The 23830-nt window shown below is 35.6% G+C and overlaps 1 protein-coding gene across 7 annotated transcripts in view; it reads right to left on the bottom strand.

The window, feature by feature from the left end:
• Trdmt1 (tRNA aspartic acid methyltransferase 1) overlaps window positions 1-22856 on the bottom strand; it is a 57829-nt gene extending 34973 nt beyond the window's left edge. The window contains exons 1-3 of one of the 7 annotated variants that reach the window (XM_048809046.1): window positions 22528-22856; window positions 21035-21142; window positions 20544-20676 (exon numbers count right to left, since the gene is read on the bottom strand). Coding sequence is in view for 3 of the 7 variants with exons in the window: in XM_048809045.1 (XP_048665002.1) it covers window positions 9563-9626 (64 nt within the window). In the remaining 4 variants the exon portion in view is untranslated. Of the gene's footprint in view, window positions 1-9099; window positions 9125-9562; window positions 10759-20033; window positions 20232-20543; window positions 20677-21034; window positions 21202-22527 lie in introns of those variants that run through there. The other 6 variants (XM_048809047.1, XM_048809048.1, XM_048809045.1 and 3 more) reach the window with 6 other exon arrangements.
• Between the last annotated feature and the right edge of the window lie 974 nt (window positions 22857-23830).

Genomic DNA, 23830 nt, shown 5'->3' with positions numbered 1-23830 from the left:
TTCCCCATAGAACATAATTTCTGGAGGAAAAACAAAGATGCTGCATCCCTGATGCACAATACAATAACTGAAACACAAAGCCACTCCATAATTATGTACTAAATAAATAAATGTTTTCAGTATGTTCAGACTTTTCAACAAAGGCATTATTGATATAGTTGTCAAACAATAAATGCAAATAGTGAAACTTTTAAAATTTCAACTTCACTAATAATAAGAAATCAAGGTAACATTTTCACCTAGTAAATTACATAGTTTAAAGTTCTATATAGACATCTTATGGTTATGCACAGACACTACTGAATATAAACTGGTATGTCCTTTTAAAATATTGGCAACATCATCAGGAACCTTTACAATGTTCCCACACTGTCACTTACTCATTCAACAAATATTTACTCAGTATCCACTATGTGACAGGCACTATTATAGGCACCAAAGATAATGCAATTAACAAGTAGAACCAAACAAACAATATAACCCCACATGTATGGAGCTCATATTTTAGAAGAGAAGGCAGTTAGTTAGAAAGATAAAGAAGTATAATATACAGTATAAAGACAGTAGTGAGTACTAAAGAGAAAAAGAAAACAGGAAAGGACATAGGAAGGCAGGGTAGAAGATATATAGATTTTGTATGAATAACAGTACAATATACATCCCTTCAGGCCTTTTTCTATGTTCAAACACATACATATTACATACACACACACAAAGTATGTGTCCAAACAGAAATCAATTGTCCATTGCCCCCTTGAGAATATCCGAAGTTAGATGTATGGCCATTTTCATTACATAAAAATTGTAAGGATATAGCAGAAATAGTCAAATGGCTTCATGTAACATAATTAAAATTTTGCTAAGCAAACATTTTAAATAACAATCAGTATGTTCACTTAGAAATAGTGTCTTCTCAAAATTTAAGAAAGAATTTGATTCTACTTTCTCATATACATCTTTGAAATCAAGGTCTTTTATCATCAATACAGTCACTTTTTAAGTTATCTGACATAGTATAGTTCAAGGGTACATCAATTTCTCTTCAGTAAAAGTTACTTGAGATCAAGTCCTTTTTGAGTTTATGTATGATGTTGTTACTGGAAATTTTATGCCAACCACAAATAACCATTAGCTATTTGTGATCTCCACAAGCATCTATTATACTGCTTTGTCATTTTCAAAAGACTTAAATATAATGATATCTAACACTTATCATTTGTAAGTTATCCCTCTGAAAATTATTAATAAATTTTAAATTTGTCTTTATGAATCAAGACTTATTGAGACTATTTTAAGTGTCCTATCATGTAATAGAAAAATCTATAATAAGTATTAAAATTTTACAACCATCTATACAAAATTCTTCAATTTAGAGGACACACAGGAACTAAAAAATCTGTAAAACATTGAGTTATTTGGATGTTAAATATGCATTTCTGTCTTGTGTGATTTATTTGATGCTATAGTTAAAGGTCATGATGGGAGAGGTGAGGAGAAATTATGGGTTTTGCTTTGGGGTTAGTTTGAACTGTCCGTGAGACCCGTGGAAATATCCAGTAGGCTCCGACTAGTGCATTTTGGACAGAGGAGAAGTAAGGCAGGAGATAAATACTTGTTTATACATAGAGTCAGAGACAGACTATAGAGAAGAGGACCTACAAGATGGAGCAGTGAAGACAGTGGCATTTCATGTATAGGTAGAAGAGACCTTGAGGACGGACACTGAGCTGGAAAGGTTAGAGAGTGAGGTAGAGGACCTAAGAACATTGTACTATGAAAGTAAAGGAAGGGGAGCATTTTAAACAAAGGCGACTATACTGCAAATCAAATGAAGCAAGGATTAAAAAGTTTACATTAGTTGCCATTTCCTAGCTGGTGTCCTATGCAGCAGTCTTCTGAGAGCTTGTAATCAGTGTGCCTTAACGGTCAAATACGTTTATAAACTCTTCACATTTTTCCTTGAGACATTTTCCGGACACATCAAATGTCACAGAGGTATTGAGAAACCCTAAAGTAATAACACTTTCTGATTTTAAACAGCACTTTCCATGTGTAATTGAGCAAGGGCCCCCCCCCAATCCTTTTTTTTTTACATGGTAGAAGGAGTGGGGAAGACTCATTAGCATCTAGAAAATAGTGTTCCTTAGTACATGTCTCAGGAAATATCTGATAAACAACAGGGCATTGATGGAGTTGAGAGGAGGTGCCAGGATCATACGCATTAACTAATAAGTGTTTTGATTCTGCTCACAAATTGGGCTAACTTTGAAGCTTTTTGTAGTTTTTCCATTAGGCAAGATTCACTGTTATTCCCACACTCTCTTTTTTCTCTAAACGTATCCAAAAATTGAATTCTGGTCTCTGTCCTACCTTTAAAACTTCCTCACAATGTATTTGTCCTCGTCCCAATAACAGGTATGTCCATTCTTCTAGTTGTCTCATCTAAGCCTTGGAATCATCCTTGTTTTCCTTTTTCATTCAAATCAGCAAATTCTATAGGCTCTATCTTCAAACTATGTTTATAATAATATTGTTTCTCTCCATTTTCATCTTCGCCACATGACAGAGAAGGCACTCCAATACTAAACTGGTCACAGTTTCACAAGGACATCGCCATACTATAGCATGAAGGACCTGACAGGGCAGGCTGTATGGGACCATCACATCCCACAGCTATTGGGAGGAGATAATGTAAAGTCCTATACAGAGACATTGTTGAATCTAAAATAGCAGTTTCCATATTTCCATATGTATTTGAGCAAGAACACTGCAGGGGAAAGAAAGGAGAGGGACCTATTTGCTGGAGTCTATCCGATTCGGTCTCTCACTGTCAAGTCACCTATTGCATGACATCACCCTTCATCCCTAACCTCCCATTGCACTTCCTGTCTGTTCAAGTTATGTTATGTATTCCCTCCAGAAGGCAGCTGGAGCAGCTAGATCCCACACCTTCACTTCATTTAGGTCCAGATACCAGGGGCAGGCAGAACATTCTGAGGGACTACTGCCAGGCCTCCAACCCCTCACAGCATTAGACAATAACTATGATAAGTTCACTATCCTTCACTAACTAACTGGACTACAGGATAAAAATGTAAGCACCTTTATAAGGTTGTAAATTGCATTACATAATTTGGTACCTTTTAAACTTTGCCTTCTTTCTTAACATTTCTTACTTAGAACATATGTTACACACATACAGTGTGACAGCATCTCAGTATTTACACATTGCCACACAGACCATGTGTGCTTATTCATGTCTCTATGAGTCTGGACAGTGTGACATACCCTTCCCCTCTTGAGTATCTGGAAAACTCCCAATCAACCTTAAAAAGTGTACATGGAAAATTATAACAAGAGTGAAGGAGAAATAATGCACAGATAAGTAAAATAAGTTAAAAGAGGGACATTCAATGGATGTCCTAGATATAGAAAGAGCTCTTAAAAAAGCAATAAGAAAGATTAAATTAATAGCAACATGAACAAGTTACAATTACATACAAATCATAAGCATATGAAAATGGTCAATTTTCTAAGTGACATCACTATGTATTACTACATATTATATATCAGGAACTAATGTGTACAGAACTTTAAGCACATCTTGCTTCACTACACCATATAAAGTTAGGATTATTATCCTAATTTTAACAATGAGGAAACCTAACAATGAAGCCAGTCACAAAACAATGTAGAAAATAGAAAAGAACTAACATTTGCTTGTAATTTATTTGTAATAAAATGTTACATTTTATTTAACTCCTACAGCACATATCCATCTCACAGATAAGGTACTTAGGCTGAGAAAGGTTAAAGAATGTCCCAGGAGTCACACAATTACCATGTGGCAAATCATTCTGATTCCTAAATAATGGCAAGATTTTTTATCACTCAGAGAAACATATGGAGTAATTCAGAAAGCTCTGGAAGGGAGGCCAGGGAAATAAACAGGAAGTAGACATAGGTGAGAACTTTCACATAGCAGAAAAGTAAGCTTTTTAGAGAATCAAGAGGGTAAAACAAAACAGTCTGCTCTCCTCACTGCTGTCTCTTTTACCTGTTCACATTCATTTTTTATCATCATTTATGGTTATAAATAATTCTTTCCCTGACCAATCTATTCCTATGTAATTAAAATTTAGCCTGAACAGTCTTCAACAACTTCAAATATTAAATAGTTTCTTCTAGAGGCAATTTTAAATAATACATATCAACTTTCTATAACTTTAACATATTGAGTCCTTACTACATTCTAAGCACTATTCCAGGGCTTTTTTAAAACATTAATTTATAATCACATAACTCCCCCTTGAGATACATATTATCATGCTCCCATTTTTTAGAAGAAGAAACTGCACTATGTGTAATAGCTAATAAGTGCGGACATACAGGTATCAAAGTCTTCTGACTACAGAACTGTGCTCTTAAACTGGCAGACTTACTAAATTACCTCTGTCACAAAGTATCTTACATAAATACTGTACAAAATTGTTTTCAATTATTTGGCACTATAAATGATTGTCAGAGATCGTTTAAGTACCAGATACTAAAAAGAATGGTAGAATTTGTTAAATAGAAATCCCTAACACCTGAAGGATTCCTAGAAGCATTTGGCAAAGATAAAGTAAAATGTGGAGGTAGAGTTCTTCTCCCATTCCCTCTTGGGAATAAGATATCCACAGGAAACATGGGATCTGATTGGACCTTTCAGTTGTGCCTAGTGCTGCTTAACTATTAGTTCGATATTAGATGACCCATTTGGTTACTAAGCTACATCTTCTAATTCAACATTTATTAGTAATAAAAATAACATGAGTTTAATTTCCTATTTGCCTTAGTCTTATTTCTCAACTTATTCATAACCAAGAAGAGGGGCACTAATTATTGAGACCCCTAAAAAACTTAACACTAGATAGGCCCTAAAATAAATTAAATGTTGTTATCTATTTGTCAGCACTGAGGGAGTAACTATATTTATGAACTACAAATGATAAATATTTTTAAATGGACCAGTTATATTTTGCTTCGCTTTAAATCTGACAAGTAATATAACAGCAACAATGGGAAAATAGACATAAAAAGAAAAAATTTACAATCCCAAAGGCAAATATAATTTAAAATCAAGCAATTCAAACTCCTTAACAAACTATGTTTCAATAATATCATTAGGTGACACACAGATCTACACAGAAAAACACTTCACAACAATGCACTTGCCTGAATCACTTATAAATATACCTAATCACAGAGTGGGTGATGGGAATCTCCAGTATATAAGGCATTAAGAAACAAAGAAAAAAGAGATTTGGAAGTTTAGCAACTAATGAATGGCAAGTGAGAGGCTTAGCACTTTATCATACCATATAAAGGCTGAGCAGTTCTTGCTAAAGATGATATTACATGACTAAAACTCAAAACCAATACCATGGAAAATCTTCAGAAATTATTTGAGGGAGCTGAACTTCTTTGTGTTTTAAGAGTGTTTCCAGTGTTTGACTATATAACTGTCCAGCTAGAGCTTGCCTTTATTAGCCACCTTAAACTGTATCTTACTCTTCTCCTGCCACTAATTTTAAAATGAGAAAACTATAGAATCTTATTTGCATATATTTATAGGTATCCTTGCATTCTCCACTGATATATATTCCATGATACTATTTCTTACACTGTTCTATAAAGAGATATTTTCAAACAAATGATTCTCATTAATCAAGATTTTTTCACTTTTTTTTCCCCATACTGAGGATTGAACCCAGGGTTGCTTTATCACTGAGCTACATCTCCAGCTCCTTTTGTTTTATATTTTGAGACAGGATTTCACTAAGTTTTCAAGGCTAGCATTAAACTTTTGATCATCCTGCCTCAGCCTCCTGAGTCTCTGCATTACAGGAATGCACCACCACACCCAGCTCACTAACCAAAATTTCATAGATTATACGGGTATAATATCTAAGAGTGGCCAGGCATGGTGGCTAATGCCTGTAATCCCAGCAGCTTGGGAGGCTGAGGCAGGAGAATAGCAAGTTCAAAGTCGGCCTCAGCAACTTAGTGAAGCCCTGAGCAACTTAAGTGAGACACTGTCTCTACATAAAATATTTAAAAGGGCTGGGGATGTGGTTCAGTGGTTAAGCACCCCTGGGTTCATTCTTCTATAGAAGGAAGGAAGGGAGGAGGGAGGGAGGGAGGAAGGAAAGATCTAAGAGCATACTAAGTATCCCTATAAATGAGTATTATGTATATAAGAATGTAGTAGATGAGTTATGCTTGTTGCACTCTAGAATCTATGCCTATGTTTGAAAATTTTTCCCCATATGGGTCCTTGCTTCTCAAAACAGAAGACAGAATTCACATTCCCAGCTTTGTGTGGCAGAGGGATCTAGTACCCACAAACCACTTGCAATCCTGTAAGACCTCCCTTTGAAAGTAGCAATGTGAGGAAGTAAATGAGAAAATCCATCTTTTTGGTGAAGAAGATGGTAGAAATATCCACTTTTAAGGACAAAAGTTCATTGGCATTTATGGCATCCAGTCTCCAGAATTGCTGATGCAAAGTGCGATGTAAGTATAGAGCTTTACTAGGGCAATCCCCAGAGTGTGGTTTGAGCAGTGCTCCTGATGATCTAACCTGTTTGTAACGTGTGTGTCCTGTAAATTCTGTGAGCTTCCCAGTGTCCTTTAATTATGTTTCTGCTTATGTTAAACAGACAGTGACTTCTATGGTTTGCTACTAAGAACTGTGTATGATATAAAATAATGATGATGACTATAGTTTTATCAAAATAATGTCAGAATGATTATCTATTCAATAATAAACTTGATAGTCATATAAGGAGAACCTGTCACAGTACAGTACTGTGTAACAGGCTACACAAGAACAGAGAGGAATAGCACATGTGGACATGTAAATACATGGGCATGCAGATATATAATAAAGTAAAATGAAATTTAGAAAATACAAAGCACTATATAGTGACTACAACAATATAACAGCATTTTGCATACACTAATAAGGATGAAATTTTTACTGTTATTAAAATGTTCACTGGGTTAGAAGAAAATCAGTGTTGTTAAAGAAATTAAACATACTCTATTAAGATTCAGTAATATAAGAAAATGTGAATTATATATTTGACAAGGGATTAATATCTAAAATATATAAAGAACTTCTACATACAACTAAAAAAAAAAATACAACATGGGCCAAAGACTTTAGTATATATTTCCCAAAGGAGGATATGCAAATTTCCAATAAGCACATGAAAGAATCCTAACATTTTTAGTTATTAAGAAAATACAAATCAAAATCATAATGAAATATCAATGCATATGCATTATTATGGATAGTATTTAAAAGAATGTAAAACAAATAGATGTCAGGATAAAATGGAACCCTCATGAATTGTTGTTGGAAATGTAAAATTATGCAGCTGCTGTGGAAAAATCTGGTGGTTCCTCAAAGAACTAAAAAGAAGATATGATTTAGCAATTCCATTCTTAGGTTATAACCCAAAAGAACTGAGAGTCAAAGGATTCAAAAGGATACTTATACACCAATATTCCAAGCAGCATTATTCACACAGTTAACGGGTTGAAACAACTCAACTTTCCATCAATCTGATTGAATGGATAAACAAAATTGTATATACCTACAATGGAATATCTTTCAGCTTCTGTTTGGGACCATGAAAAAGTTTTGGAAACTGATAATTGGTAATGGTTGCACAACATTTGAGTCACTTAATACAACTTAATTGTACATTTTAAAAATATTTATAATAATATATTTTGCACTATATATACTTTACCACAATAAAAAAAATCCATTAAAAACATTACCTACAAATCAGCCCAAACTGTTGCTCAATATTATTCCCATTTTGCTGCTTTTTACTATTATTCAAAGTATAGAACAAAGATAGTGGATCAAACCAGAACAATGGCAACACAGCATGTTATAAAGGTCTGAGAGACATAGGTTAAAATACTGGTTTTACCACTAACTAGCATTATTACATACTTAGACCAGGTTGTGACATTTAGAAATCATTAATAAAAGTTAAAGTTAGCTGCCATTGCTATAGTTTTCATTATTATTTATAAATCACTTGGAAGGGAGCAATGTATTTTATTACAGATAAATTTAAAACTTTGGTACATTAAATAAGTGCACATTGGAAGACAAACAAATGCTAGGAAAACATTTGCATCAATAGGATTGAGTAGATATCCTTCATATGTAAACCTCAAACCAAAGTCCTGGAGAGCAAAGAAGTAGGGAGGGCAGGAAGACTACTTTGAATCACAGGGTCACAGAGTAGGCCTCTCTGAAAAGGCCCCGGATTAATTCAGATATGGCAGATGAAAAGAAGATGGAGTGAGAAACTCTGAGGTGAGTCTAGACTCAAAACTCATATCTGGGCTGAGGTTGTGTTTCAGTAGTAGAGTGCTTGCCTACATGTGTGAGGCACTGGGTTTCATCTTCAGCATCACATAAAAATAAATAAATAAAAATAAAGTACTAAAACTCAATATCTGCTCAGAAAATCTATATACTCCATCCATTAAACACTGTCAGTTAAAGCGTCTCATTACCCTTGATACTGCAAAGGGAAACAGGGAAGCTTCAGTTTTGTGGTTGCCTTAGTAAGGTAAGAATAAACATGCATTGCAAGAGGCCTTGGGTTCAATTCCCAGCACCGCAAAAAATAAACAAACATGCAGGTTCGAAGTTTGTCACTCCATATCCCAGTGTCCACCCTACAGTACTTACCACAAAATAGGCACTCAATCAATTTTAAGTGAATATTATCAAAAGTAAATCTAGCACCAAAGAAATTAAACGACTCAAAAGGAAAGAGGTAAGTAGAATGACAATAGTTTGAGAGGCTACAAGGTACCCTACGCTAATAAGCACTTGACACATTTTATCTTTAATCCTCACAATTCCTCTCTGAAAGAACAGTTTCACACTTTTAAAAACCAGGAAACGGGTTCCAAAACATTTAAGAAAGGAACCCAGTGCAACAAAATTTGAACTCTACTTTGAACTCAGATCTCTGGCATCTAAATGTAGGGCTGGAGAAGATTCCACAGACTCACCAGGTTTCCCCTCTGGGTTTCCCCACAGTCCTAGTTAGTATGCGCCAACTTTTACCTTGAATCCTAGCTAGCATCCTGCTCGACCCCGCCCCTCCCACTTGGACTTCCCCCCAAGATAAAAGACCATGCAAGGCGACAGCACGTGTAGAAGTGGGGCAGGCACCAGGGAAAGGGCTCGCCCCTCCCCCGACCTTGGTCGGCTCCATTTTAATTCGACTTAACAGCCTAGCGAAAGCGACCTCACAAACTTGGGTCCCTGGGGGCTCAGGGCCTGCCCTAGCGACCAACGTGGGGCCCTGGAAAAGGGAGTCTCCGCCTGGAGGGGCGGGCGGGGGCGTCGCAGCCGCCGGTTTCCTGGGCAACCAAGCGCCGCCTCAACTCCGTCTCCGCCCCGTCCCGCCTCGGCGCCGAGGCACCAACAAGCGTCCTAGATTCATTCCAGAAAGCATTCGGCCTTTCTCACCTCTCAGTGCGTGGTGCATGCCACCAATGCCACTGTACAGCTCAAGAACCCGCAAGGGCTCCATTCCCCCAGCCGCCGCCGCCGCGTGGGAGCTAGGCCTGCCGGTCCTTCCACTCCTGCTCCCGCCGCCCCCACCGCTCCTTCTGCCTCTGGTTCCGCGGTTTTTCGGTTCCCCCGAGGCTGTCGCTGGGCTCAGAACTTTACTGGGCAGAGCGGGGCCTGGGGACTTGGCAGAGGTCAGGAGGGGGAAACAAAGCACGGAAAACTATAAGGCTTCCAAGCGAATAGCAGCCATTCCGGAGCCTGACTGACGCTCAGTCTTCACTGATTGTTTTCCGTGGCCTTGAGTGGGAAAGAAACCCGGAGCTCAGTAGAGGAGTGAAAAACTGCCTTGCCTTCAGAGTGAATCCAGAACAAATTGTTTTTCAGGCGGGCTATTTTTCTGCCCCTTGGAAGTCTGAAGTGTCCAAACATTCCTTCTACTAATTTTGAGCAGTACCACCTACTCAGTGGTGTGGCTGCAACTGCCTGCTGGGATGATGCAGATAAATCAGACCAGCCTCTTGTCTAGAGAAGCTTCCAGAATGAGAAGCAGAACACTGAATGTGTGACCATAACTCCAAAGATGTTTATTGTCGTCATTAATAGCGTTAATTCTATTTCAGCTTGGGAAATAAGCCCATATAGGATACATTGTTCTTAATAGTTCTCTGCACTATGAGCTTCCAGGAACTAGGGCCTTGACTCTCCAGGATGGTCCTTGTGATCAAGTGGTAGAGGTTCTATTATAAACTAAGATAAGTAGCCAGGAAAGAGGAAGAGGAAACATTCTCATGGTGAAGAGAATGTCCTTCTGTTTGTTCTCCAAACTGCCACAGGTTAACCTTTGTTAAGATAAATTTAGAGGTACTACTTGTAGAGAAAATGATTTGTTAGAAACTTTGCATGCCTGCTAATATAATATTAACAAAAATATTACTACTATATATGAATTATAAAACTGACTCATCCATTTTGATGTGATCTATGAAATTAACTTTTTAAATTGCAAATGTATGTTAGCCTTTAAATGTTTTGGTTTTATTGGTCACTTATTTCAGATAAGAAGTGTTTGTATGGTAGAAAGATACCAGAAAACTGAATTTTAGCCTTGGCATTGCCAGTAACTGATTGTGAGTTTGAGATAAGTGGTGTTGTCTCATCTGTGAAATAAAGGGGAAGGAAGGAAAAGATGAGTGCTGAGCGTATTGCAGATCCAAGATTCCATGGTAGGTTTAGTATTTGAAAAAATAAGTTCTTTTTTTGGCCCCATGATAAGTGTCTGTTCAAATTAAATATCTAGAAAGATTTTTTATCTGCCTTAAACAAATATAGTTTTTAAAAAATTCAAAAAACTATACATATATACACAAATATATATACAACATACATATAATGCATGAAACAAACTGTTATGATATTTATTATATGATATTAACACCATAAACAATTATCAGCACATAAAGTATAAAGGGGGCTTGATAGTGCCAGAGATTTATATATAGTCAACAACCAGTATATTAAATAAACCTAGAATTTGTTCAGCATTGCATTATAAATCAAAACATACAATGGAGAGCCTTCCCTTGTAGGAGGGAACAGTACATACATATGTGGCACAGCTGATGAAAAATACCAACCTCCTAAAAGAAAGGGGGCTAAACCACCATCCCTGCACAGGCTAGTATTTAAGTATTAAATCTGATACTTGAGGGTCTTTGCAATGTAGCCTGGAACTTACTTTTCTTCCTTTGATTTCTCCCTTTCTTGAACTCTGTTGTAAACTAAGTTGATCAGCATTCCCTAGACACACCTGTCACTTCTCTGCCTCTTTCCTTGCTGATATTCGTTACCTTACCTAGAAATCTCCTAACCTTCTTTAACACCTACACTTCAGGTGGAGCCTTCCTTTTAGATTCCCAGGCTTGACACCTTAACTCATTCAGTTTTCTCAATCTCCCTCCTTTGCTGAAAACACGGGTTCCTCCCTGTTCCTATACTAAATTCTTTCAGTTCCTTCTAAACCTGTTTACAGCTCCGATGAGCCACATCATCTCTTATTGTGATATATTCTCTCTAAAGTTCTTCATATGTGATAAAATTTTCAAGAAAAAGCTTTCTGCATAATCATAATTTATAACTATCTCCATGAAAGTATCTGTACAAGTTAGGATTCCTTGGATTACATGCACTCTCTTCCAATTACTGATACAAACTGTGTGATTTAGGAAGAGAACCAGGAGGGTTGGCACAATGGGGAGCAGCTGAGAAGAAAGATAAGATGAACAAATAGAGGGGGGGAAAAGAGAACATATATTGACTTATTTTTCTTCCCAAACTGAATCTAGAATGTTCATAGGGGAGAAAAAAACTATCTAACCCCCTTGTTTCCCATAAAGTTATCCTTAACAGCATTTCCAATAGTGCTTATTTCTAATAAGAGAAAGTCAACACATTTTCGAAAATACAACTATCAAAATTAGATTTTAGCATATTCAGTGTATTTTCTCTTAAAACATAAAATGCATTTTTAAGAAATAAAAATGTTAGTGAATCCATAGAAAATGAAGGCACATATAAAGCAAGCATATCAGAACTCACCAAGAGCACTTCGTAATACCAAGATGAATATTGAAATAATAGCAGCACTCTCAGTTATAGAAGGACACATCCTGCAACTTGGAATCCAGTGTCATTTCCTTCTTCCTCTCCTGCCTGTCATTATTATCTTAACAAAATTAAATAGATCTGTTTAAAATACTTTTGGCAATCACCTTAGGGTTTCCATGATCCCAGGTCATTTTTTATTCCTCAGTGAAATATGAATTGGATTCCTCTACAAGTTCACCTACAGTGAGAGAGAGTACCCTCCTTCTGCCAGTTTAGGTAATAAATTCCATTCTGGTTTTACATAGAAAAAAAGAATCATCTTTATGAATTTCATGGAAAATGAAAGCTCATCATATGGAATAAATTGATAATAAATGTCCTTGAGAGACAAATTATAATCAGAAGAAATTAGAATTGAAAAGGTCCCTAGCACGCATGTGCCATTCATGAGCTCCTGAATATGTATTTAAGAACTCTTTCTACCATGTTACTGATATGTGAGCATTAAAAACACAGGCATTCAAGTAGCTAATGAGGGTACTACCCAGAGTGAGCAATTTTATGGTGAAGACCTTGAGTTATTAGAAAACTGTTCTTTATAATCAATAAACTCAATTCCTTTTAGTCTTGCACTCTGTACTGACTTTTAAAACTCTATTTTATAATGCATTATGTTATAACTAAATGCACAAGCTCAAGAGCCAGAATGTAGATATGAATCACAGGTCTCTACTTCTTACCTGGGTGACTTGCGTTAAGTCACTTAGCCTCTCTGAGCCTGAGCATAACTCTAAAATACACAAATAAATAGGGCATGAGATTGCTGAAAAGATTAAATGAGGATCAAAAGCACTTTGCCTGGTGCATACCAGAATATAAATAGCTGTATGCTTATTGAATAGTTTCTATATACAGTAGCCCCTCCTTATCTGCTGTTTTACTTTCTGCAGTTTCAGTTACCTCCAGTCAGCTGGGGTCCAAAAATATTAAATGGAATTCTCCAAAAACAGTGTTTTAAATTATGTATTATTCTGAGTAACAACATGAAATCTTGTGCAGTCCCATTCCATCCTGCCCTCGACATCAATCAGTCCTTTGTCTGGTATATCCATGTTTGACATGCTACCTGCCATTGACATCTTGATTATCAGATAGACTGTTAAAATATTGCCATGCTTGTGTTCAGTAACCTTTATTTTACTTCACTGCAGCCCCAAAGCACAAAAATAGTGATGCTGACAATTTTATTACAGCATATCATTATAATTGTTCTATTTTGTTATTATTGTTATTAATCTTTATCTGTTCTTAACTTTTAACTTTATCACAGGTGTGTATATATGAAAAAAATACATTATATTTTTTAGAAAGAGAGAGGGAATTTTTTAATATTTATTTTTTAGTTTTTGGTGGCCACAACGTCTTTATTTTATTTTTATGTGGTGCTGAGGATCGAACCCAGTGCCCTGCGCATGCCAGGCAAGCGCGTTACCACTTGAGCCACATCCCCAGCCCCCACATTATATTTTGAGTTCAGTACTACCCATGATTTTAGGCATCCACTGGGAGTCTTGGAGCATATCTCCCAAGGATAAAGGAGGACTAATGTAATGGTCCCTTCAACTCTGATGTGACATGAATCCAATCTTTTATGTTAGTTATACTCCAGTTCGGTGATGCTCATTTTAGGAGCCAAAACTGAACATTGGGCCCTGAACAAGATCAAATCGTCAGTCTATAGAATGGTCCAGTTAGCGACAGTCTAAGGGCTCTAGGAAAGGGTGGGCCTTGTTGTGGGTGTTCAGGAGTAGCCTGGGCTTGGGCCAGGGTGGAGTAAAACTGGAAACTGGAATCCACAGACCTTGCTGAGAAGATGCTGAGTGTGAAAACACAGGAAGTCAAAGACAGACTGTTCCATAGGTAGTAAGAGACACCTCCTAATTGAAATTAAGCTGACCTGGCGTGGAGGTGGAGGATACTACTAAAAGCATAGTCATTTGTTAACTGTTTTATGTGCCAGGCACTGAAGAAATATTCAATCAAAATTAAAAAAAAAATTAAATCTATTTCAAACCATAAATTGTCAATAGTATTTTAAAAGTGGGGGATGTCTTTTATTTCCTAAGCATAGGACTTTTTACTAATTTCACCGATTGTTGATCAAAATTTTCATTGATTCTCTAGAGCTAACCTTTACAATAGAAGAGCCACTACCCACATCTGATGACTTAATTTAATTAACAAAAAATTTAGTTCAGCAGTCATACTGGGTAGATTCAAGTGCTCAACAGTCACAAGTGGCTACTGGCTACCCTGTTACTTAACACAGAGAGTATTTCCATATCACAGAATGTTCTCCTGGGCAAAACCACTCTAGAATGATGGTCTCCAAGTTACCACCTTTATGTCTCGGACTTCCATAAAGAAACTGTGCCAAAATGTCTACAAACAGCTTAATAATTCATTTTGAACACTGATTTAAAATAAGAACCCCAAAATAGGAGTAAAAGGAACTCAAATAAAGCAAATTTTGCATCAAAACTCCTTCCCTTTCTCTAGCATCTAGTTACCTTTTTGATCGACTGTCACAACAGGAAAGAAACAGGAAAGAGCAGATGTGTTTTGTCAGCGGCATGATAAACTTTCAAGAGAAAGAGAACAGATGGAAAGTAAACTTTCTGGTTTCTTCAAGGAGTAGTACTTTTCTATTGAAAAAGAATATTCTAGTGACCTCCAACTGGGACTAATGTTATCTCATACTTACCCCAGAAGAAAAAGAATGCTTTTAACAGAAACAAGAGGAACTTTTATTTTAATTTCTACTGAAACACATAAATACCATGCAGCCTGCCTGATATCTTGCCATGATTTTGCTCTTTGAGATTATTTTTTAAATTTCTCATTCAAAACTGTTTTGCAGCAATCTTAAAGATTATATTTTACTCAAATTAAAGATAGTGGGGTCTTTTGGGGCTGGGGTTACAGCTCAGTGGTTGAGAGCCTGCCTAGCACATGTGAGACACTGGGTTCAATCCTCAGCACCCTGTAAAAATTAATTAATTAATTAATTAAAGGCATTTTATCCATCTACAACTAAAAAATATTTTTAAAAAATATAGTGAGGGTCTTTATTTAAAACTGCTTTCACAATGAACCTTAAGAACTATTTGGTCCAGTGTTTTCCCAACTCTTTTTTTCCCAAAACTTTTGTTCAAACACAACCTCATCTAGAATCAGAGCCAAGAAAGATGGAGACATAGAACAAGTGCAAGGTCCCATGCACACAAATACTAACTGCTTTGTTGTTTAAGCATGGATGGTAGTGGGCCCAGAATAATGCTAGATTACCTCCTATTCCCCATCAATCCCTATGGCTTTCTCCCCAAAAGACCTATATCATAAATCACTGATTTCATGTAATCTGTTTTAAAGATGAAGACCTGGAGATCCAGAAAGTTTTAATATTTTGTCTGGTGTCACAGCTAGGTGGAAGAAGTCAGCTCAGTTCCCTCTAGAGGTCTGTCAATTGCTGGCTTTGCCATAACATAATACAAAACATGCTGAGTAGGCTCAGTGGACCCAGGCCTGCTGGGCCCCTTGACACAGAAGCAAAGCCAGGAATCTAAAGTAGCTCTAGGATGGAGATCACATTGCTTCCTGATAACAGGCTGACCTGAGAACTGAGGGCAACTTTTGAGATCTATTAAGCAAACCAACGCCAACAAAGCAATGCATGTTATAGAGGTCAGACAAAAAAAGGTTAACATTGCATAGTAAAAGAGGAACAATCCCACAGACTAATTAGCAGCATGTGTGATAGCTCTTCTGCCAATCACTCTAGCAAAGACAGCCTAATACAGTGCAATGAACATGGCCCTTAGAATCAGATGGGTTAATATGAATCTTGCTTCTTGCTTCAAATACTCAGTTCTCCTACGAATAGATAATATTTGCTAAAAAGGTAGCTGCTTGTACTCAATTTTATACATATGTAATTCATAGATATGGATGATAAATACATAGATATGATCAATAATATGCCTAAAACACTAAATAATTTTTTCTTCCAATTTTCTGAACAACTTTGTCAAAACATAAGATACAACCCATTCTTTTCTAATAGAGGAAAGTCTAGTATGCTTTCAAAAGGAGTATATTAACATGAGATCAGTTTGCATATTACACAACAAGATTTATTTCTTCATCGATTTCTATCACAGCTTTCATTCTTCCATGTGGGCAAACATAGCCCATGCTGGGACAATAGGAGAGCTGTTGTTACTTTGCTACTTTTGTCTAGTAATTCACCCACTCAGAACTGCTGGAGGGAACCAAAACATACAATCCAGAACTATCAATATTAAGAAAAGGAAATAAATATTCAAACTCCATGAACTCCTTATTCTTCTTCATAGTCTGATTCTGTTTTTAATTGCTACATCATTAGAATGATAAACTACAATACAAAAATAAAGGACATACATACAAGATTTTTTCTAGCCCTGTTTATTTAGGACTAGATTAGTTGCATGAGAGTATCACTTAGAATCATCTGCATATGATCCAATCATGATTAAAATAACTAAAATGTAATAATAGTTCCCTGGAACTACAATCAATCTATTCTGTCTACATAAGAAAAAAACCCCTATACTTATTCTAAATTGTTAAGGTAACTTATCAGCTTTCAAAGTCAGTTTTAGAGTCTAATACAAGCACACCGATTCCCCAAACTCTCACTTCATACTTGGAATGCAGAATCTATCAACCCTTATTTTACAGAGCTAAACTTTTTCCTGCAGACAGACCATGAGTGTTTCATTTCCATGTAGGGTAACTATTGCTAAGCTAAAATATCTAAATTCCCCAAAGGAACTTGTTCTATGTTTAGTCTCTCAAAAAAATACTGAGTGGCTAAAATAGGCTATATTTCAATTGATGGCAAAAGTACATTTTACTAGTAGGGTGGTATCACTAATAAGACAATCTAGGCTTTTAAGTTTCAAAGAATTATAAATAATTAAAATGTTTATTAATCAGTTTTAGACCTATCAGCTTTTCTTTTTGGATATTCAGTTTTTTTAATGAAGAAAAAAAGAAAAACTTCATGTTTATAAATTAACATATATTTGCAAATCACATAATCACATGTATAAAAAAAGAAAATAAAAAGATAGCACCAGCTTTATTTTTAAAAAACCTACAAGTTATCAAATAAAAAAAAAGAAAAAAGAGTTGGCAAATACTTGAAGGAAGAATTCCACATTAGGAGTTTTAAAAATGATTCCGGTTAGGAAAGAATGTCAGGAATCCACATATCACATTCTCTTTTATTCCTTTCATTTTAGGACTACATTCTAAAGTAGGGTGGAAAAAGAAGCAACAAAGACCATATTGTATAAATCCTTGTAGTTTATAGTTTTAAAATCCAAAACTTAACATCGCAGTTGAATCATATCATTTGTCCCTTCTAGGGCAAGACATTACTATTTGGAAAACAATTTTTAAAATATTACCAGAAGTGAGAGGGTCCTGATAAGCAGTAAAGTAATAATAATCAGTAAAGCTCAGAATATTGGGAGCCCAATCCAATTGTAAGAATCTTCTGACCATTGTTTCTCAATTTTTCTAATAAGAAAATGTTTACCAAGAACACATAATTTAGAAAATGAAGAAATATATAAACAAAGAAAATTAGAACTACATTAGATACCCATGGCTGAATTTTCATGTTTTTCCCTTTAATATTTGCACTAATTGTCTTTTACCAGACCTATTTACCACTAATTATCTTTTAATCAGAACATTATTGCAGATCCATCCTATATAAATATGAGTCCTCTCATCTAGTATTTTAACATTATCAGTTCTGTTTTTCATTAGACATACCAAAGAGACCTGTGACTTTTAAATTTATTTTTATTTTTTCTGAATTTTAAAGAGAATACATGCTGATGGTGAGGGGTAAAACAAATGACACAAATTTAACATTCAAAGCTGCTAATATGTTCTTCAGATAGAGTCTACAAGTGGGGTTCCTAGGTAAAGACTTATAATTATAACCTGAGTTCTTGAAACTGGTTTCCAGAAAGACCAGAGCCCAAAATCCCATCAGCAGTGCCAGAGAATGCTCACCCTCTGCACTGTCATGAGCAGTGAGCCAAAAACAGTGTATTATTTTTTATTTACCATTACTGATTAGTATTGAGGGTTAATTATTGTCACCTGAATTTTTTTCTTTTGTCAATTACTTGTGATATACATCCTTTTGTGATGAAGTAATAATGTGTTTCTTATGAATAATCATAATTTAATTTTTGTCATTTATTTTTTAAATGAGCCAAATTTGCCTACATGTTCTTATTTTTAAAATTTATTTTCATGTAGGATGTAAAATGAGGTTTTAAGACTGAACTTTTCTCCAAATATCCAGTCTTTCCATTCATATTGTTTTTTGACACTTTTTAAAAACACATTATAGTTTTATTTATTATGATCTGTACTCCTATCATGTGTCTGCTATTTTTGCTGAAAATTTAACCCAGTAGTCCCCCCATTTTCCCTGAAAGAATGAAATATAGTCTTTCAATTCAAAGGATACAAAATATCAGACTTGCTTTCTTTAATAAAAACGTGTGGATTTCCCCCATTTCATGAGAAAATGGAAACATTCCTTCAGTGGAGCATTAGAAGACAAATAAACATAACTATTTTTTTGTAACCTTAAAATCTGCTGATGTGCATACTTATTCTACACTCCCAGGTGATGTCATCATGTCAACAATCATGAAATTTTCTCAACCCAGACACAAAATAACAACAATCACAACAACAATACTTAAAAATGGTATGTTCGATTTTTAAAAGCTGCATTTTCATACTAACCTAACGTTATTTTCACAATAATCCTGTAAGTAGGCATTATCAACATGATGCTTTAGATGAAGAAAGTGAAAAAGCTCTTAAAAATTGTGATTTGTTGGGGTGGGGGTTGTGGCTCAGTGGTAGAGTGCTTGCCTTGCATGTGTGAGGCAGTAGGTTCCATCCTCAGTACCACATATAAAAAAACAAAGGTACTGCTACAACTAAAAAAAATTTTTTTAAATTGTGATTTGTCTAAAATCAAACAGCTCGTATATGACTGAGTCAGCACCAAAAGGCACATCTATCAAAGAGAAATTAAAATAAACAACTAATTTTTGTATCAAATCTACACAATTTTTGTATCAAATCTACTTCTTTATCATCAGTGTTTATGTTAATCACTTTTGATCCTTATGCTCTGCATTTCTCAGTAATCAAAATGCTTCAAAATTCTCTTACTTCCTTCACACAGATGAGATAATCCATGGAGAGTGGCAACACATATGGTTTTCAGATGTCTGAAATGGGTCTCAAGAGACAAATGAGTCAGCCAAGTCAACAGAATACAAGAATCCTATAGGATTTTATAAATCTGAGTTGAATTTATGTCCTAAAAAGGAAAAGTATGCATTTACTCACAAAAGAGATTCTTCTACAATTTCAGAATGAAGCCAATATATTTCATAATATCCTAGTCATCTGGATTGCCCCTCTCTAAGAAAGCAAAGATTCGTGCAAGCACTTAGTACTGTAAATTAAATTCCAGGCTTTTAAGACATTTTTTTTCTTTTTTGAATTAAAAAATGCCTAAGTGTTCTTTTCTATCATCTCATCAATTTCCCCCATTCTCCAACCACAGCACTGTTCATACTCTGCATGGCCAATATACTCAGGATTCCCCCTAGCACAGTGGGTCTCTTAATCACCTCTTGTTAAAACACAGGTGGCTAGACCTCACCTGATCCTGGAGTTTCTGATTCAGTTGGTTTAGGGTGAGGACCCAGTATTGGAATTCCTAACAAATTCCCAGATGATGCCGATCAGGGTACCATAATTCGAGAAATGGTTCGGATGACAAGTTCCAAGCATCCATTGTACACATGGTACTCAGAGCCTTGGCCTCAGGTTTACCATTACTCATTGACTTTTTCAAACTCTTCCAGAAACAAAAATAAAAACAGAAAAGGAGTAAATTGAAAACACAATGGAAACAGCTGACGTAACACTGTCTAAATTTCAAGATTTGTGGCATGATTTCTGGAATCAGGACAAAAGATCTAATGGCGATTCAGGTGAGTCCCCCTGACCACACTGAGAGCTGGCACCACTGAGATTCCAGCAAGACCTGGAGCCCAAGCCAGGAAATTTTGAGAATAATCCCAAAATCCAACGCATACTCTCAGTTTCTGGTTTGCTTAATCTGTCAATAGTAAGTTCTTCCATGCAATTCTCCAAATATATTATTTACCTGTAATTCTTTTATGTGACTGACTTTTTCTATGACTTCTTGACTGCTTTTTCTACTCTTTGTTAGTGCAGAAAAAAATATCAACTGTCAATCAGCAAATGCTTTTGGAACCACAAGTTGATAGACTGAAAATCTGAAGGGAGAAGACGACAAAGGAATTTCCTTAAGGTTTCTTCATTTTTGTAGCTATCATTTCTAGATAACTCTCAGAGGAAATTTTAATTCCATTGCTCATTTATTTGGTGGTGGGGATAAGGATTTTTATGTAATAGTATAAAATACTTCAGTATTTTATTATTATTTATTATTATTATTAGTTATTCAGTATTCCACTTTAATTACCAAAAGTGTGCTAGTATTTTAAATGGCACTATTACATTCAATACAAAATAATTGACAAGAAGCGTTGTTATGAGATACAACATTTCTGCCTAAAAAAGAAACTGTTAGTTCTACCGTTAACATATCAATATATTGCAGGAACTACTGACCTTTAACTCTGATCACCAGGAGTCCAGTACATTTCAAATTATGAGCTGGTCAATAAATAATATGCTTTCAAGTAGTAAACTTATTCCATCCAAATGTAGGTTTTCTAGCTTAGTCCAAAGAAGAGAAAACAGAACATAATGATAAAGTTACTGAACACTCAGATTTTGAAATAAGTCATTCTGTATGAAGATGAGTCACCAAAACTACTTCCTTAGTGACAAAAGTTGCCTAAGTAACATAGATGCCTTACCATGCAAAGAAATACATGGGCAGTGTGTTGGGCTTCAAACCCACTAGTCATTTCCTTATTTAATTGCTAACTGCTCCCAGCGGCAGTCCGGGGGCCTGTGTTTTATGTAGTAACCCAGCAACCAGGTATTATGCTATATTTCATCAAGGAGAACAAAACAGTAAACTCTATGTCTGTGGATTTCAGAGAAAAGTGTTATTGCCCCCAAACCCTTTGACTTTGGGAGATATTACGAAGCTTATTCATCTACATCTTAATGTGACCACACCATTATGCAAGACGTAGAGACAAAATTATTTAGCAGAGAAGAGAGAAGTAGATGAGGCACCCTCTAAGAGCAAGAAAGGGGTTTTATTCATTTTTATGTTCTTAGCACCTAGCAGAGAGCCTGGAAAATTAAATAACTCAAAATACATCAACTGAGTGGCGTTGCTGATTCTTTTCAGAATCATCTCATCTACAAGGTAACAATGTAACCGGTTACCATTTAACCAGGCTTTTTAACATTTATATATGTGCTTTTCCCCTTACACCCACGATGTAACTGTGATATGTGCTGCTGTTGCCTTCACATGTAAAGTACTATAAACATGCTCTATTTAAAAACAAAACTGGTGTTGATAAGCATTACTTAGAAAAATCAAATTAGTCAAAAGCAATGAGATTAGAACTGCACAAAAATTTTTAAAAACTGGGTAGGAAGCTCATATGTATTATCAGTAATGCTGCTTTGGTGTGGCCTTGAAAGATCTTGGTTGTCCTTGTAATTCCCTGAACACCCTCTCTTTTCACACGACTCTTCCACTATTAGATTGTACAGTATTAGCATCCTGGAATTAAATATCAACATATCTCCTTAAAACTCACACTAATGAAGAGTGAGTATGGGGAGTCGTTCTTACTTATGAAATTAATGTGTTCCAAAAAAGTAGTCAGTTTCTTTCTTTTCCACTGGCAAATGTGGCTAAGCATTTTATTCATTTAGTTATGTGGGAGTTGAATACCATAAATATTAATTCATTCTGGCAGGTTGAGTCAAGAATTAAAAAATGAGATCTCCACAGAAAATCCCCCAAAACGTCCACAAAAATTCATGATGATTCATCGCAGGCACCATATTCTCTGAATCAAAATGAATCCTATTGCTGCATCAGAACAGGAACAAAGAAAAATCCAGAGACAGACACCAGGGTATAAATGGGAAAGAGACTTGGAGCATCACCAACAGGAGTGCAAATTTACCATGGTAGGTGAGGTGCAGTGAAATTTAGAGTGGGAGCCTGGAGTTAGAAGCCCTGGGTTCAGGTCCCAGATCTGCCATATTCTGACTGGGTAAGCTTGAGTAAGCTTCTTCAGACATCTCATAGACAGCTGTAAAGATTAAAAAAGTTAACATGTGCAAAGTATTGGTTGCATGGCAGGTCCTAATCTCCATAAGCAATCATCATGATTACTGTTAGAGTTCCATTCTGGTTATCACTGTTTAGAGTTCATTAATCAAAGGCTTTGAAAGCCAGCCCAAAGTGAGTAAAAGAATAACATTGATCCAGACATACAAACATCTCTGCACTGTCTCACGTGTCTAACTTTCTAAAGTTCCAGAAAGAATGCATGAGTAAATTATAATATGGTATCAGAAAAATTTTTGTAATTTCTTTTATGAATAGCATGTACTTAATCTATATTAAGCTCAAATTTCTGTAAGTTTTTGGTCCTTATTCCACATATCCACATGAGTCACATGAGAGAGCCTTATTAGTACTTAGTTAATTAGAAATACAAAACTTTGCTCTGTATTTTAGAAACCATTGTAGTAGAATTATGGACAGGGCCACTGATCCCTTTATTCTGCTAGGGTTAACTCAGAATGGTCTTTCTTTACTAATATCCTGCTGTAATTTTAATGAATTTTTTAAAACTTTCTTGCCTTGCATAGTTTTAACATTATGTCATTTTATATTTTTTTACATTTGCCACATTATTTCACTTAGGGATATTTGTTTTATAGTGTTTATTTTTTTTTCTATTATTTGTCTTTTGATTGGAATTTTTAACCTCTACAAATCAGATTGATCTTTGTCACTGTACCCAGAAACCAAAGCTTGGTAGGGTATATTTTAAACATCAAGCTTATCAAACATATTCACAAGTAAGTGTCATGTTTAATATTCTGAAAACAATCACTTCATTGGCTCAATGAACGAGATATGCCAGAATTAAAGCATCTCCTAGCTGTCCATTTGTTGAAAAACTGGTTAATTCATTAGTCAGTTTTGACATAAGGAGAATAGAGTTCTTTGCTTTTTCCCCAAAATACAGAAAACAGCTTATGCCTACATAGATAATTGATGTTCTTTCTGCAAGTCCACAGGTTACCATAAAGACAAATCAGAAATTATTTAATTTTTTTTTCAGTTCTTTAAAAGAAAACTGTGATATTAAATAAGGATCTTATTATAATTTAAATCTTTACATAAATATTTCCAGAATAAAATGCATACCACTTGGGAACTACATGATAGCCTCAGAATAGGCAGAGTAAATT

The sequence above is a fragment of the Marmota marmota genome, unplaced genomic scaffold (genome assembly GCF_001458135.2).
Source record: "Marmota marmota marmota unplaced genomic scaffold, marMar, whole genome shotgun sequence".
In the NCBI taxonomy this organism is placed as follows: domain Eukaryota; kingdom Metazoa; phylum Chordata; class Mammalia; order Rodentia; family Sciuridae; genus Marmota; species Marmota marmota.
This window is presented reverse-complemented; position numbering and strand designations above follow the sequence as displayed.